Source organism: Bos grunniens, chromosome 20, assembly GCF_055505025.1.
Source record: "Bos grunniens cultivar Pamir isolate PY7600 chromosome 20, Bosgru_T2T1.0, whole genome shotgun sequence".
NCBI classification, from domain to species: Eukaryota; Metazoa; Chordata; class Mammalia; order Artiodactyla; family Bovidae; genus Bos; species Bos grunniens.
This window is the reverse complement of record NC_141184.1, coordinates 69,956,976-69,970,880: the sequence shown is the minus strand read 5'-3', so window position 1 is coordinate 69,970,880 and position 13,905 is coordinate 69,956,976. Positions and strand designations below refer to the sequence as shown.

Sequence of the window (13,905 nt, the reverse complement as noted above, 5' to 3'; positions counted from 1 at the left end):
GGTTCAAGTTAGGCGTCTGCACGATCCTTTTTTCGTCGTGTGTTCACTTCTGGCTGTGCTGGGTCTTGCCGCACGCAGGCTTCCTCTGGTTGCGGCTTGGTGCGGGTTCTGCTCTAGTTGTGGTGCACGGGCTTCTCGCTGCAGTGGCTGCTCCTCGTAGAGCATGGGCTCTAGGGCACACGGACTTCAGCGGTTGTGGCGCAGGGGCTCCGTAGTTGCAGCGTATGAGCTCTGTTGCCTCTCGGCAGGTGGAATCTTCCTGGTCCAGGGACTGAACCCATGTCTCCTGCTTTGGTTGGTAGATTCTTAATCCCTGGACCACCAGGGAAGTCCCTGTAGCGTCCAACTTCTGCAAAAGTAACCTGCAGATGCTCCTTAGCAAATATCCGCTTTGCAGGGTGGGATGAGGCATCAGTGATGTGGTGCAATCTTGTTAGTTGTGGATGAAATGGAAATAATTTGGAGAAGCTGGGGCTGCTCCCTATGCTCTACACAGTGGCAGTGTTGGGAGTAAGGCCTATCGTGGTGACATAATGTAGTATATGTTTGGGAGTGCAAGGGACCCTTGGGTGTACCCTAAGTCAAGTACATCATCCTTTGAAACCCAAGGCAGGGGTCCCACCTTGCCTCAGTTGCCTCATTTATAAAGCAGGGATGATGATACCCATCTCCCTTGACTGTTGTAAAGGTTAAATGAGATTAAGATGCTAACGATGAGGACAGTGTCAATGATGTCATAATGACAATTACTAACAAATGTCAAGCACTTACTATGTGCTAAACACCAGGCCAGGCCTTTCGCATGTGTTTCCCATTGATTTCTCCCCTCAACACCATAAAAGTTCCATTTAAAAGATGAGAAAACTGAGCCTCAGAAAGGCTTACTAACTTGCTCAAGGTCATGTGGTAGGAAAAACAGTCAAAGCAAGACTCAAACTAAGTCTGTGTGTGTGTGTGTTCAGTCATATCCAACTCTTTGTGACCCCATGTACTGTAGCCCATCAGGCTCCTCTGTCTGTGGAATTGTCCAGGCAAGAATAGTGGAGTGGGTTACCATTTCCTACTCCAGAGGGTCTTCCCAACCCAGGGACTGAACCCATGTCTCCTGCACTGGCGGGTGGATACTTAACCACTGTGCCACCTGGGAAGCCCCAAACCAAGTCCGTTTGATGCCAAAGCTTGTGGTCAAAGCCACTCCCAAGCATAGCTCACCGCTGGTCCCAGCAGCCCAAAGGACCAGAGTCTGCCCTGGGATGTACTTGACTGAAACCTCCCCTCTCCAACCCGCCCCGGAGGTCTCAGGCGTGGCTGGCATCGTCAGCTCTGCACATTCCTGGCACCCTGCAATTTCCCTCCCTCTGGGCTCTTTTGTGACCCTGAGACAAGTGCTTATTTACCCCATCCACTTCTCGGCTCCAAAGGAAAGTTCATCTCCCGAGGAGGAAGCATGCCAGCATTTACCACTGAACAGCTCAGCAAAGCTGGTTTTCTCCCTGAGAGCTGCTTTCCAGTAACATTCAGCAGTAATAACAATAACATTAGCAGTAATCATAAGATGACAAGAAAACCCAGTGCACACTTGAGCATGTGCAATCGCCTAGTGCTTTGTAAATAAAATGTCCCCAGTCTCCCTAACGACCCCATGCAGGAGGTACCACAGCTATGCCTGTTATATTAGTCAGGATCAGCAAATACGACCCCACAGGCTAAATCTGCCCTGCCACTTTTTTCTTTGGTGAAGCTTTATTGGACTATACCCATGCTGATTTGTTTTTATACCAGCTATGGCTGCTTTGGTACCACAACAGGGAAGTTGAATAGTTGTGACAGAAACTGACCCACAAAGCCTAACTAAAATATTTACTAACCGGCCCTTTAAGAAAGTGTTTGCTGAGCCCTGATATAAACTATGAAGCTGAGGATTAGAAAGACCTACTCATTCTCCCGAGATGGTGAAGGCGATGGGGGAGACATCTAAAGCTGCTGCTTGTTTACCTCCTTGACCTAAGATCAGCACCTTCCCTTGTGGCCCCTTGGCTGTCTCTCCTCCTACCTGGGCTCAGCACAGTAGACACATCTAACCATGCCAGCCTGACTTTGGGTGACACTTGACATATACAACAGGCTTAACAAAATGCATCACATAAGGGGCGTGATTCTGCATAGATTGGCAGCCCAGACCCTCACCACGCTGGTCCCCATACCCACGGCTCTGTTCTTATTTCCACCCTTTCTTGAGCTCTGTGCGCCAGCTGAACTGTTCTCCTCACTTTTCTCCATTGTCCCCCCTCCACACCTTTGCTCAGTCCATCCCCACCTCCCCAGTCTGGAATGCCCTTCCGTTTCATGTTTATCACAGTCCTACCCATCTTTCCAGACCTGTGTATCTCCTTCCATAAATCTTCCTCAACTGTGGAAACATAGGAGATTTTTTCTTAACACAAAATGAACAAGCACAAGTTTCTGGTCCTTGCATTGGCCCTTAGCACAGAAGAGAGGGAACAACATCCCCTCAGGTGATATGTGAACCAAGGAGAAAGCGAATCTGGTCCCTGTCTTCCATCACCAAAAGGATTCCAGCCAACTAAACTGGGCTTGATCTTTTGTGTACTGCAGAGCACTTGCCTGAAGATTTCTGCCATCCACCTGAGACTTTAAACAAGCCACTCAAACTCTGTGAGTCTCTTATTTCATCTGTACTAATAACTGACACTCTGAGGGTGGGGCTGGCTGCTTTCAATGCATGATAGCATTTAAAGGTGACCCTTGACTTTCAGACCTCATGGGGCTATTGTGAGGACTAAAGGTAAAGAGGCTGAGTTAGGACCAGGAATGCCTGAGGGCTCCCTGAATGTTAGCGACCTTCACCAAGAGCCTCCTTCCCTTCTCGAAGTGCCAGTTTCTTATCTAGCAGTAAAATGAGAGATGAGTTGGATCACATGATTTGGATGGACTCATCAAGGCATGATATGAAAACAGTTTGCAAACCATTTTTGCATTTGAGCATGTAAGAGACACTGAATGGCCCTTCAAAATGTTATGAGCCCTAAACTCAACTGGGCGAAATGTTCCTTGACATTGAACATGGGAGACAAAATACACACGGGCTTCCACGTTGCAAGAATTGGTGTCTAGGCGCTTTCAGGCCTCTTAACTATGCATGCTCAGTCACGCCCAGCTCCTGTGACTCCATGGACTGTAGCTCACCAGCCTCCTCTGTCCATGAGATTTCCCAGACAAGAATACTGGAGCCGGTTGCCATTTCCTCCTCCAGGGGATCTTCCCGCTCCAGGGATTGAACCTGCATCTCTTGTGTCTCCTGCATTGTCAGGCAGGTTCTTTACCTCCGAGCCATCTGGGAAGCCCTCACTTAGCTAGTCTGATCTCTATTATAGTTGTCACCAGTCTTGACTCTTTGAGGCATCAGTTCACGTAAGTATTATAGCTTCAGGTGTGGCTTGATTCAGGAGCTCAAAAATACATCAGGTTTCAATCTCTTCCTATCCCTTCCTCTCTGCCTTCCACTACATTGGTGTCATTCTTAGGCAGACTCCTTCACTGTGTTCCTCCCCAGCAACCTCTGGCTTACAGTCTTCAAGTTAAGCAGAAAGACTTCTTTTTGCTAAGAGTGCCAGCAAAACCTCAGATTTGAGTCTCACTGGCTTGATCTGGGCCCTTCTTAACTGTAGCATCTGGATAATGAGAGACACTCATCAGGTGCTTGGCCTATGTCATGTACCCACACCTGGAGCTAGGGAGATGTGTTCAGCCCACCTAAGTCCCACAAATTGAAATCAAGGTGGATATGATTGTCCAAGTATAAAAAAAGGAATGCTAGGCATGCAGAAATAATAGCTGATCATGCCAGCACGCCGCCTCCTGAAGATCAGTGCTCTGTCACATACCTCGGAGCCTTGGCCCATATCCTCTGCTTGGAATGTCTTTTCTCTTTCCTTCCTCCTGAAAAATTTCAACATAAACCAGAGAACAAAGTCAAATGCCATGGGCTGTGTGCCTTCCCTGAAGACTTCCCTCTATTCGTCTCTCTCTTTCATATGCCTGTCTCTCTGCTCCAGCACTTAACCATCTACTGCTCTTCTCCACTCCCAAGAAACTCCTAAAAGGCAAGTGTAGCATCCTGTCTCATAATGCATTCCCAGTTTCCAGCACTAAACCTGGAGCTGCTGCTGCTGTTCAGTTGCTAAGTCATGTCCGACTCTTCACAACCCTGTAGACTGTAGCCCGCCAGGCTCCTCCGTCCGTGGGATTCTCCAGGCAAGGATAATGGAGTGCGTTGTCATTCCCTTCTCCATGGCATCTTCCTGACCCAGGGACTGAGCCCAAGTCTCTTACATCTGTTGTGTTGCCGGGCGTGTTCTTTATCACTAGCACCACCTGGGAAGCCTGGGAAATGATAACAGCTCCCTGAAGCTCTGGTTAAAGTCTTGAATGGACTAATTTCAACATTCAGCCTTCTAACATTGTGGTTGTTGACTTTCATCTCCTACTTCTTCAGTTTGAAAACGAAATCATCCTCAAGCTGGACCATGAAGTGGAAGGTGGCCGAGGGGACGAGCAGTACATGCAGCTGCTGGAGTCAATGTGAGTTTAGGACCCAGAGCGGGAGGAACCAGGAGGGCGGGCCTGAGGCCTGAGGGCTCAGGACCCCAGGGGCTCTGTCCTCCCCTGGAGACCAATCCGGAGGCTCGTGGGTATTGGAGAGTCTCCATTTTTGAAAGAAATCTCACATCTCTCTGCAGTGGCTATTTCTTTGATATTGATGGAACAGGTGATGAAAGAAACTTTGCTGTGTAGCAGAGAGGGGAATAATCCACCAGGATGTTCACTTTTGTTATCTCTTACGTGTGGAATAATTCTTGCTGTCTTTTCCTTTTTCCTTTTTTAATCTTTGACAGATATTGATCACTGTCAACAGATCTGGAGTGCATGCGATCTGTGGAAACTCATTAAGTGATCTCTCTGTATTGTCTCCTTTAGTTGAGTTTCTCTGTTTGATCTCATTTCACAGCAATGCCCCTGAAGCTCAGGGAAGTGTCTTGTCTGAGGAGACTAGGTCAAGCTAGTCAAGTGGACAAGCAGGGACTGAACCCAGCTCTGCTAAACTCCAGCACACAGGCCTAGTGAGGCAGTGGGCAGTGGGCAGCACCTAGGAGCCCGGAACTTGGGCTCGGGATGATGTTTTAATGGCTTATTGAGATATAGTGAAACCAAGATGAAAATCTTCCAACAACATACAAATGGCCAGTGTGGCTTTAGTGTGTTCACGGAGCTGTGCCACCATTACCACAATCATTTTTAGAACATTTTTGTCACCTCCCGAAAGAAAGCCCATACCCCTTCGCTATCATCCCCTCCCCTCCTTTGGGGTTTCTACGCATGTGTTTATTCTGGAAGTTTCATATAAATAGAATTATACAACACACAGTCCTTTGTGGCTATAGCATGCTCTCAGGGTTCATCATGCTGTAGCATGTGTCAGATTTCATTTCTTTTGATTGGATATACCCTATGCTGTTTATCCATTCATCAGCTTATGGCCACTTAGACTGTCTCTACTTTGGGCTATCACAAATAATACTGCTATGACCGTTCGTATACTAACGTTTGTGTGGACACATGTTCACAGTGCTCTTGGGTGTATAACTAGGAGTGGAATTTCTGGGTCATATGGCAACTCTATATTTACCCTTCTGAGGAACCATAAAACTGTTTTCCAAAGTAACTATACCAGTTACATCCCTACCTGCAATGTACAAGCGTTCCAATTTCTCCACATCCCTCTGTTAATATGTTTCTTACCAATTATAGACATCCTAGAAGATATGAGGGCTTCCTTTGTGGCTCAGCTGGTAAAGAATCTGCCTGCGATACAGGAGACCTGGGTTCAATCCCTGGGTTGGGATGATCTGGAAATGGGAAAGGCTACCCACTGCAGTATTCTGGCCCAGAGAATTCCATGGACTGAATAGTCCACGGGGTCACAAAGAGTCAGACATGACTGAGCGACTTTCACTTCACTAGCAGATATGAAATGCTATCTCCCTGTCACTTCAGTTAACATTTCCTACATGGCTAATGATGTGGAGAATCTTTTCCTGCGCACATTGATCATTTGTATGCTGTTGGAGGATTTTCATCTTGGTTCCGCCACTCAGCAGCTGCACACCTTTGGACCAATCATGTAACAGCTTTGGCTTCAGTGTGCCCCATCTGTAAAATGGGGATGATAAGCCTCCTGTGGTTATATTGAAGAATGGACACAGCAGGTAGAAGCTGAATAAATGCTGTTTGATCCGCTTCCTAACTCCCAGCATCTATCTCTGACACCATGAGAAGTGAGGGCTTCTCCTAAGGTGTAGGAATATGGCTCACACATCCCAAGTTCCCTCCTATTTGTAGATTCCCTGATTTGTTTGATTCTCTGATATATAGTCAATCTTGAATTCTTTCCCCAATCCTCTTAGGAAATTTTTGCTCTAACAACAAAAGCGCACTGAAGGTCTTATTCTGACCCTCGCCATGAGCCTCCCTCCCGGTCCAGCAGGCAGAGCCCAGTGGACAGAGTCGAGTCCCAGGCAGCACCACCCCAGCTGGCCGTGCCCCTTCCTGTCACCATGCACAGCCCTCACTAAACAACCTGGAAAGCTGGAGGAGAGACCCTTCCTCTGCTCCTCGCTGGGTATTGAGACTGATTGTCCAGGGAGGAGGTGACATTTTGCCCGTGTTAATATTTTTCTTAAAGCTCAAGAAAGGAAAATCTAAATATTGACCAGAAGTGAAACCAGGGATGGTGCTGGCAATTTCCACTCATATAAGCGGATGGGGCCCTGCAGCCAGTCTTCAGATAATCAGCAGGATTTTCCAATCCTTCCTGAGTGATTATTTATAAAAGGAGTCCTTGGAGGTCAAGGAAATTAAAAACAGCTCATTATCTTTCTGCTGAAATAGAGGTGTGAATGATTTTTCAAAGCTAATCAAGCCCAACCCACAGTATCAGGACCCCATCGAGCACCCAGGGACCAAGTCCCTGCTCCTTCCTTTTGACTTTCTGAGCCTCAGTTTCCTTAGCTGCAAATCGGGGATAAAAATACCATCCAACTCTGAGAGCTTTTATTGAGAATGAACAAGACACGTCATGAAAAGTACTTATTACAGCTTGTGATACCTTGTAGGTTGTCTGGAAATAGTAGCTATTATTATCATTAATCTAGTGGATGCATGGGTGTGCTCAGTCACTCAGTCGTGTCCGACTCTTAGTGTCCCCATCAACTGTACCAACCCAGGCCCCTCTGTCCATGGAATTCTCCAGACAAGAATACTGGAGTGGGTTGCTATTTCCTCTTCCAGGCGATCTTCCCGACCCAGGGATTGAACCTGTGCCTCCTGCATTGGCAGGCAGTTTCTTTACAACTGGGCCCACCTGGGAAGCCCAATCAGGTGGATACTGGTATAATGAGTTGAAGCCATGAGCCTATGTATCATTTCTCTTCCAGCTCCTCCCATCTTTCAGGGCCTCCGCTAATACACAGTACCCACTCTGAGCAGACACAGTCAGGTGGGCACACAGCCTGGCAACTTTTGTGGGTAGAACACGGCTTCCCCTCCGGTAGCAGTTGAAACCCTGAGTCAAGGCACCAGTGTTAGGGCATGCAGTGGTGCTAAATTTCAGTATTCCTATGCTCTTGTGCGTGTACAGCCTTACACAGGATCTCGCCCCTCCCCATCCTTAGAGCTGGCTTTGGAGCCCACTCCCATTGTCCACATTTGTCTTAACGTCAGAGTCCCACATTATATGGAATAACAAGACACTTTCTACCCTCCTGTATTCCATCTGCCTGGGAATATTTCTAGAAGGGGTAAGGGGGCCAGAAGCCTGAAGGGGACAGAAAAGGTGTGTTCTGGGGCCTAGATCTCAAACCAGTTCAGCTGAAAGAGGACCTGTCGTAAGAAGCACACCATACACAGTCTTTAAAGGAATAAATGAGAGTCCAGTCCAGCACTGACAGAGGCTGTGCGCCTGGGCTCCTCCCTCTGAAGATCTTCCGTACTGAATGCAAACCATTCTGGGGGGAGTGTGAGCCCCCTCCGTCCCCGCCTGGGCAGGAGCACGGATGCCGGGATTCCACCAAGTGAGGGATTACCGCATCACTCTGAGAGTCTCACAGCTCTTTTTCCTTGTCACTTACACTCCACTGTTGGACTCAAAAGAAAGTGTGTGACCTTGGCAGGATCAAGATTAGAACCCAGCCTCATGGGGGCCTCGAGCCTAGCCTACAAATTGAGGGTGATAATGATGCCTACTTCAAGGACATTATGTGAGCATTGAACAAGATAATCAATAAAGCCAGCTTAGCACAGCATCTGGACCACACGTACTCAGTAAATAATAGTCTCATGAATTGTGGTTAGTTTTTATTTCTATATCTGCTTTCACTGCTAGACCTCGAACTCCTGGAGGTCAGTGAATTGCTATTTCTGAAATCTCTGAATCCCTAGTTCCCAGAAGAATTCATGTTGAACACACAGATGGCTAGATGGATGGTGATGAATGATGGATGGATGAGTTATTTCAAACCAATCTGCCCATCCATCTCACCAACCCTAGACCATATGAGCAGTTTTCTTACCTTGTGGCTGAAAAATAGAGTCAGAAGCCCAAGACTTTGTTTTTTCTAAACCCTTGCTTCTCAAAGAACCAATAGTATAGCATCAGCTGGGAGCTTGTTAAAATGTAGAATCTCAGGTCCTAACCCAAATCTGATGAATCAGAATCATGAACGCAGTGCCCAGGTGATCCCTGAGCATATTTAAGTCTGCGAAACAGCAGAGAAAACCAGTGGTTCTTAATATTGGCTGCACATTAGAATCACCTCGAGAAAAGAAATAAAATACTGCCTACTGGCTGACCCTCATCTCCAGAGACACAAAGACGTCAACCTAGGGTGGATCTTGAGTTTTGTAGAAGTTCCCCTTATGACTCTACCATGAGCCAGGACAGAGAGCCACTGATCTGGCCAGGCTCACAGCCTCAGATGTCTTCTACCAGGGGGGCTGTGAGAAATCACACCCCAAACACGGGGACAAAATTTGAATGCATTGTCATTAAGATTGAAAGCAAGGCTTGAAGTGACCATCCCAGAAGGAGTGAGGCACAGCTGTGACTGAGCCAGACAGGGCTAAATCACAGAGCAATTTGCATCTCTCCTTGAGAGCAGGGAACAGGTGCTTTTCCTACAGCGAAGATGGATTTGTCTGATCGCAGCCACAGTTTGAGATGTCATCTCCTTGCAGTCTGGTTTGGCTTCTGGGCAAAATGACCCTCCAGAGTCCTTGCCTTCCTTACTTTCCCCCTCCTAGGAACTCTTGGGACCTAAACTGCTGCAGGCAGAGTAGGCAGAAACAGATGTAGCCTGAGAAGTGTTTGCCTACTCAACATGCCTGAGAACACACCAGTGTTTCTCGCAGAAACACTGAAGTGATTGTCTTGATTCCCAAGGTCACCACTTACTAGCAGAGTGATACTGGGAAGGACATTTAACCTCTCTGAGCCTTGATTACCTCATCTTCAAAATAAGAGGAATCATTTTTACTTATCAGAATGACCGTTATTATTTATTAAGAAAAAGTGATTAGACAGTGTCTGGCTCAGTGGTTAAGAATTCACCTGCTAATGCAGGAGACGAAGTAGACATGGGCTCTATCCCTGGGGTGGGAAGACCCCTGGAGAAGGAAATGACAACCCACTCTAGAATCCTTGCCTGGAAAATCCTGTGCACAAAGGAGCCTGGCAGGCTGCAGTCATGGAGTTGCAGAGTCGGACACGACTTAGCAACTGAGCACGTACGCACGGTGCAGAATCAGTGACTGAGAAGTAATCACGAGCAAAGCTGCAGTCCATCTGTGTCTCCTCACCTGGCCTGTGCGCCGCTTAAGAGCAGGCGTAATTATATATATGTGTGTGTATATTTATATCTTTCTCCCACCCCCACTCTAGCATATTGCCTAGCACTAATAGTTACTTAAGGAATGTCACCATTTTAGTTTTTGTTCTTACAATTTAGAATATTAATATTACAACAAATGTTGTAACCTGTTCAAATAACATATGAACGTTTACATTGAAAAGTGAGCACTGTCCTCTTCTGTTCCTCCACCTAGACCCTTTGTCTGAAGCAGTGTGTGTTTAGAGCTTGGTGTTTATCCCTCCTGATGGTCACATTTATAAACACACAAAGACACATGAAGTAGACACACACTTCCACTCACGTACAGCATTTGGTGTGTGAGGGCAGATGCTGGAGCCGGACTCTAGTTATTAATATTTACCAGCTGGGCGACCCTGAACAAATTAGTTCACCTCTTTGTGCTTTAATTTCCCCATCAGCAAATATTTCATAAGATTGTGATGGTAGATTAAATGAGTTAAAATTTGTAAGCTGTTTAGAATAATGCCTAGGACATGGTAGGTTCTTTGGAAGATGGTTAAATTAAAAAACAAATATTGTTCTGAGATTTGGTTTTCTCAACTATATATTTTATAGAGATTTTTGTGTCAAAACATTGATCTCTGAGACTTTTTAATGGCTTCATTTAATCATATTTTGTGAATATGCTTTAATTGCACATTTAGAATGGTTCCAACTATTTTGCTATTAGACACAATTTCTAAGTATTATAAATGCACCCTTACCTACTTATGGGATTATTTCTGTAAAATAGATTCCCCAAATAGAATTATTGGATCAAAAGATATGTATTTTTACAATTTTTACAGGTACTCTGAAAACTGCTACCCCAGAAAGTTGTACTGATTCACTCCCAATATGGGTCTATAAAAGTAATTATTTCCCCACACCACTGCCCACACTAGAATTTTATTTTTATTTTTTCTCATTTTGTCGGTGGTGGAATATTTTAAATACTTTCTACACTATCTGGTCAATGTGCCCGTGAGGTCACTTCAGTTATGTCTGCCTCTTTGCGACCCAATGGACCGTAGCCTGCCAGGCTTCTCTGTCCACGGGATTCTCCAGGCAAGAATACCCAAGTGGGTTGCCATGCCCTCCTCCAGGGGATCTTCTTAACCCAGGGATCCAACCATGTCTGTTACGGCTGAACCTGTCAAGGCAGGTTCTTTACCACTAACGCCACCTGGGAAGCCCCAAGTTCAGTTCAGTCGCTCAGTTGTGTCCGACTCTGCGAGCCCGTGGACTGCAGCACACCAGGCCTCCCTGTCCATCACCAACTCCTGGAGTTTACTCAAACTCATGTGCATTGAGTGGGTGATGCCATCCAACCATCTCATCCTCTGTCATCCCCTTCTCCTCCTGCCTTCAATCTTTCCCAGCATCAGGGTCTCTTCAAATGAGTCAGTTATTCACATCAGGTGGCCAAAGTATTGGAGTTTCAACTTCAGCATCAGTCCTTCCAGTGAATATGCAGAACTGATTTCCTTTAGGATGGACTGGTTTGATCTCCTTGCAGTCCAGGGGACTCTCAAGAGTCTTCTCCATCACCACAGTTAAAAAGCATCAGTTCTTAGGCGCTCAGCTTTCTTTCTAGTCCAACTCTCACATCCATACATGACTACTGGAAAAACCATAGGTTTGACTAGACGGGAAGCCCCAAATCAGTGTATAAATAAGGACTGAATAAAGGAACAAAAGGAGACAGTGAACCAAGGGAACTTGGATTCACAGATTGGTTTGGCTTTTACTCCACCCACCCTGCCCCCGCCCCGCCCCGCAGCCCCGCCCAGCCCCGCCCCCAGCGTGCCTTCTCCCGTGCCCTTGAGCTCACCACCCTCCCGTCTGTGCGGCAGCCTGATGGAGTGTGCTGCGGAACACCCGACCATCTACAAGTCGGTGGAGAACTTTGTGAACCTGGTCAAAGGCCTCCTGGAGAAGCTGCTAGATTACCGGGGCGTCATGACGGATGAGAGCAAAGACAACCGCATGAGCTGCACGGTGAACCTGCTGGTATGTGGCCTCTCCCCTTGTCCAGTCATGGGACATGTCCAGTCATGGGGGCTGGTCTCACTTTGGGTTCTGCTGTTGCTCTGGGTGGGGAGGCCTCGCTCAGGGCCTTAGAAATCAGAAGAACAGGAGAGGGAATCCCTCTCTTGACATCTGCCAGCTCTGTGACTTGAAGTCAATCATTGCCACGTTCCTGTGCCTCAGTTTATCATACACATGAAATGGGAATGAGCGTAGTCAGCTCTCCCTGGCCTTTTGCAACCCCGTGGACAGGGGTTTGGCATGCACTGATTGAAACAACCACAGACAGAAAGCACCAGGGGGAAAAAAATCCACCAAGTTCCAAAAAGTAAACTTAAATTTACTGGATGCTAGCCACTGTTTACATAGCATTTACATTGGATTTACAACTGTTTATGTAGCATTGACATTGTTTTAGTAAATACAAATAATCTAGAGGTGATTTAAAGTATATGGATGTGTGCAGGTTATATGCAAACACTATTAACGTACCATTTTATGTAAGAGACTTGAGCATCCTTGTGTCCTGGTATCTGTGGTGGTCCAGGCACTGTGACCCTGAAGATACCAAGGGATGGCAGTATCTCCTTTGGCACTTAACGTACCACAGAGAAAGAAAGCGGCGGTATAAAGAGGTTAAGAGAATGAGCTTTGGCGTCACACAGCCTATTCTCACCCTCTCTCGGATAATTAATAGAATACCCAAGGAAATTTTCTGAAGGTTCAGCTTGCTGATCTGTTACATGGTAGAAATAATAGTACCTAATTCATAGGTTATGCAGTCCTGTGGGGGTGTGCTCAGTCGCTCAGTTGTGTCTGACTCTTTGCAACCCCGTGGACTGTAACCTGCCAGGCTTCTCTGTCCCTGGAATTTTCCGGGCAAGAGTGCAGTTCTGACCCCTGGGTAACTGCTCGCTGGGTGTTAGTTTCCTTATCTTATGGAATGAAGTACTGCCCATAACTAGGATTTACAGAAGAGCACTGTGGGACAAGCTAACCAGAGCAGCTAACTCCAAACCCAGACTCTTCACCCCTGTACCACACGACCTGCCATGGGCCAGCTCCCAGTCTCCCCTTCCCATGTCCTGTGATGTGGTCATGAGACAGCTAGAGCAGCAACAATGCTTCATATTCACCAGGTCAGCCCACCCTAAGGGAATTAACATGAGTAAGGTTGGCCAAAGGACCACATGGCATCTAGTCCATCAACCCCCCCGACATTTCCAGCGCGCCAGCAATATAAATTGTGAGCCCAGAGTTCTGTTATGTGCCCTCCGATTGCCCTAAGTGGACTCTTTAAACACCCTAGATATTGCCATTGATTTTCTGAAATGCTAAGGGGAGTTAAAATTCCTGCTTACAGCAGAAAGGAATTCATTGCTAATAACTCCACACAGCCCGCTTTACATAAAGGGCACAAAGGAGGGGTTTTCTCGGAGTTTAGCAGTTTCTTGTCATTGAAGAGGTAGAAGTTGGTTGAAGAAACTGGCCTTCAACTGACAGAATCTGACCTGGGAGAAAGTTGGGAAAGGTAGGTCTGTAAGCAGTTTAAACCCAGCATAGAATTTAAGCACACCTTGTTGATTTTGGTTGTGGCTTAAACACAGTATCACGAAGAACAGGATGGGGTGGGCGTGTCTGTAGGTCTAGTGGGTCTCTGCCAACCACCGCCTGCGCCCTGGAACACACCGTCTCACCCTCGGAGAGCCCGAGGTGCGCACGGGTGCACTGAATTAAGCCTGGATCTTCTCCAGGTGTGGCTCAAGTGTGAGAGCGTACCCTCCTGATACAAAATCTGTAAGGACTTGTCTTAAAATGCACGTGATTCCAGACCAACCACTGGTCTGGAATAGGTATTGAGATGAGCCTTGAGATGGAATAGGTATTG

The 13,905-nt window shown here is 46.8% G+C and overlaps 1 protein-coding gene across 2 annotated transcripts in view; it reads left to right on the top strand.

Moving 5' to 3' along the window:
* DOCK2 (dedicator of cytokinesis 2) overlaps positions 1–13,905 on the top strand; it is a 458,684-nt gene that overhangs the window by 397,298 nt on the left and 47,481 nt on the right. For both annotated transcript variants that reach the window (XM_086362249.1, XM_086362250.1), the window contains 2 exons: positions 4,517–4,602; positions 11,843–11,999. In XM_086362249.1, coding sequence (XP_086218375.1) covers positions 4,517–4,602; positions 11,843–11,999 — 243 coding nt within the window. The remainder of the gene's footprint in view (positions 1–4,516; positions 4,603–11,842; positions 12,000–13,905) is intronic.